General features: G+C 40.3%; 1 protein-coding gene across 1 annotated transcript in view; it reads right to left on the bottom strand.

Moving 5' to 3' along the window:
* Nucleotides 1-240: 240 nt before the first annotated feature.
* The window catches only part of AMACR (alpha-methylacyl-CoA racemase), a 17,434-nt gene continuing 13,796 nt past the window's right edge, over nt 241-3,878 (bottom strand). The window contains 1 exon segment of the mRNA XM_007466837.1: nt 241-650. Within this exon segment, the coding sequence (XP_007466899.1) occupies nt 241-650 (410 nt within the window).

Below are 3,878 nucleotides of genomic sequence, written 5' to 3'. Positions count from 1 at the left end.
GGAAGGCAGAAAAACTGCCACAATTTAGTATAGGCAAACTAAAAATATTCCTAAATCAAAAGCCATGATGTTAACCGTTTTCAGAATTCAATCATCGCTCTATAATCAGCCTTGTTTCCTGATTAGAATAGTTGGACCACTGTGATATTGTTTTTTCATGTTTCCATGCATACAATTTTTTGCATTATTCTATACTTTAAATGCAATATTCAAATTTGTTTGAGTTGTGGGGCTTAGAACTTAGAGATTAGCTCTTGGTTTATTACTTTCAATAATTTTATCTGACTTAAGCTGACTGATCTCTTCCTGGCTGAAGCCAAACTCTTTGAGTATCTCCTCAGTGTGTTCTCCTACAAAAGGATCCCTTTTGGACGAAGGGACAGCTGGGGTGTTGGACAGCTGGGGTGCAGGGCGGGGACTCACACCCTGCTCACTATCAATAATAAATGAGCCCCGATCTTTGTGGTGACCACAATGGGTAACCTCTTCGAAAGTCAAAACAGGAGTCACGCAGGCATCTGTGCCGTCAAAGATCTGACACCACTCTGCCTTTGTCTTCTTTGCAAATATATCTGCAAATTTCTTCTTCATTTCTGGCCAATCAGTTATGCTCATCTGACTGGGAAGTTCATCAGACTTTAGCCCAAGTCCTGAGAGAAAAACACAATTTCTTAAATTAGTATGCTTTGGGTAGAGTAAATATAATCAGTGAAAACGAGTTTTGAACTCACTACAGTCGCCCAAAACAGGATGTTCTATAGGGTTTTTCTCAAATGAGTCAAAAGAAGAAACTCAAACTCACCTTGAAGTTGGAGCCAAAGGCTGGAGAAGGTAGTGGGGGTAACAGGACTCAAAACAGACTTTCCAAGTCTTTGCCAAGATTTTATTATTTACATTTCAACCAAAATAGTCTATTTTTAATAGTCTAGTTTCCAGAAACTGACTTCTTCCTTCTGAGTAGGTTTTTAAAAAGAAATTTCCTCATGATGTTACTATCTGTCATATTGAATTAAAATAACTCCACGTGCTTCCCTGGTGGCGCAGTGGTTAAGAATCCGCCTGCCAATGCAGAGGACACAGGTTCGATCCCTGGTCCAGGAAGATCCCACATGCCGCAACTACTGAAGCCTGCGCACCTAGAGCCCGTGCTCCGCAACAAGAGAAGCCCGGGCACGGCAACAAAGAGTAGCCCCTGCTCGCTGCAACTAGAGAAAAGCCCACCCGCAGCAACAAAGACCCAACGCGCAGCAACGAAGACTCAACTCAGACATAAATAAATAAATAAATAAGTTTATATTAAAAAAAAACCCATATTTCATATAGTGCTCCCAAACCCTACAAAAGCTAAAATCTAAACACTTTATACAAGACTACAGGCAGACCTCGTTTTATTGTCCTTCACTTCATTGCACTTCTCAGACACTGCATTTTTACAAATGGAAGGTTTGTGCCAACCCTGGGTGGAGCAAGTCTATGTGTGCCATTTTTCCCAACAGCATTTGCTCACTTCGTGTCTCTGTGTCACATTTTGGTAATTCTTGCAATATTTCAAACCCTCCACCAGCAAAAAGATTACAACTCATGGAAAGCTCAGATGACGGTTAGCATTTTTTAGCAGTAAAGTATTTTTTAATTAAGGTATGTACGTTGTTTTTTTAGACAATGCTACTGCATACTTAATAGACTACTGTATCATGTAAACATAGCTTTTATGTGTACTGGGAAACCAAAACATTCATGTGATTTGCTTTATTGAGATAGTCCCTCTATTCCAGTGGTCTGAAACCCAACCCACAAAGTCTGTGAGGGATGCCTGTACCCGTTTTCAAGGAAGAAGTATAAAGATAAATGATTAAATTCAAGATTGCAATTTTATAAATAATGTTCATTTCTCTTTATTTCCGTCAAATAAAAGAGCTCTAGGAGGGCAGTGATATTTGACTCATTACTCTCTTACAACCCTGCAGTGACCTAGGAACAAAGAACTTGTAAAGTAACCAAAGACACATGCAAATTGTTCCTATAGCAAACAGGACAGAAAATTATCAGCCAGCCAATCAACAGGGGGCACAGAGACTTTTTTGCTCTCTCAAGTATGAAGAACCTTGAAGGGCCCATCAACACAAGGGACAGAGAGGATGACAGCATCCGCCAGGGGATATCACAGGAAGGATGGCTTCTCTGCCCCATGACCTGATCTGTGCTTCCTTTATTGACTACAAGCACCTACCCCTGTAGATACAACCAAACTCCAGTGCTGATTAAATTATACCCAACGGGACACTTTGTTGGGGTTTGGTGTAATTGCCATTTTTATTCCCTCTTGTAGAAGAGGGTTTCTAAATTTAAATTACGCATTATATTTTGCATAAGTTTGGCCAAGTTAATCAAGTAATTCTCACTTTTATCATGCTTTCCTCATCTACCATGTTGAAAAACAATGACCAATTGTAAGCTGCTCTGAAGATGCAAAAGTGCCTATGGAGGTAAAAAGACATGAATACTGCAGGCTCTTCTTAGTGTTTTGAGGGATATGAGGAGAATTCACATAGTTCTGAACAGCTGTGAAAATACACCTGTGGGATATACAAGTACATTTTTCTCTGTAGCCACATGTCCCATTCAAAACCAGGAAGGATATGGAGCCATAGATTCAGGTTTATCACTAAAATCTATAAGGAAATGTTTCTAAGGGTGTCTTTCACTTTGCTTTCTCTTTCCTGATAGCCCCGAACTCTCGGATTAAAAAACACATAAAACGAGCAGTTGGCCAAAAGCGTTTAAGTAGACCACAGCTACTGCTGGAAACATATTTGCATGCTTTTTTAAACAGTTTTTTATAAACAAAAAATCAGAATGTGATCAGAATCATAAACTAAATAAAACTGGAGTCAATAGTTCTCCAACAAACACTATACTTGAGATTACACAGATCATACTTTGTATACTGGAAAATACTAGAAATCAAAAGACCCCAGGCTCTACCCCTAACTCTGACACGCCAGCTCTTCCATCATCCTATCACCCTTTCTCAGCCCACAATTTCCCAGCCAGCTCAGGACCCCTCATCAAGGCCCCAGAACGAACTACCAGTGGTTTAGGGCGGGCTGCTTCCTGTGCTGCTGACAGCCTATGCGTAACTCTGAGTCCATTTCTCCACAGAACACAATTATCATTGTGGCTAGTTTTTATAGTACAATCAATATTCAATTTCTGCTATTATAAGTCAAACAGACTTTCAGAGACTGACCTGGGGACTCAGACACCATTTAAAACTTGGGAAAATATGTTTTGATTTCCAAAAAACTACCTTACACGTACATGTATACACACACTCACACACACACACACACACAATTATACAAAATATTTATTGTTTTAAGTATACGTCATAAACTTTCTACTCTGTAACACAATATTAGGCACATATTAAGCAGTCAAAAATGTATGCTGCAAGTATGCAATGACATATGTACAAAGATTAATGTTTATTAATAAACAATAAACATTATGTGTTATAATGTAAACCTGGAAAAAACGTAAATTAACTTGAATAAGGAATTGGTTAAATAAATTTTAGTACAGGTATACCACGGAATATGATATGGCTGCTAGATAAAGAGGGTGAGCCTGAAGATCTTTGGTACTGACAAAAAAGGATGTCTTTGGGCTTCCCTGGTGGCGCAGTGGTTGAGAGTCCGCCTGCCGATGCAGGGGACACGGGTTCGTGCCCCAGTCCGGGAGGATCCCACATGCCGCGGAGCAGCTGGGCCTGTGAGCCGTGGCCGCTGAGCCTGCACAACCGGAGCCTGTGCTCCGCAGCGGGAGAGGCCACAACAGTGAGAGGCCCGCGAACCACAAAAAAAAAAAAAAAAAAA

This window comes from Lipotes vexillifer, unplaced genomic scaffold (genome assembly GCF_000442215.2).
Source record: "Lipotes vexillifer unplaced genomic scaffold, Lipotes_vexillifer_v1.1 scaffold647, whole genome shotgun sequence".
Taxonomy (NCBI): domain Eukaryota; kingdom Metazoa; phylum Chordata; class Mammalia; order Artiodactyla; family Lipotidae; genus Lipotes; species Lipotes vexillifer.
Note: the sequence above shows the minus strand (reverse complement) of the source record. Positions and strands in the feature narration are given on the sequence as shown.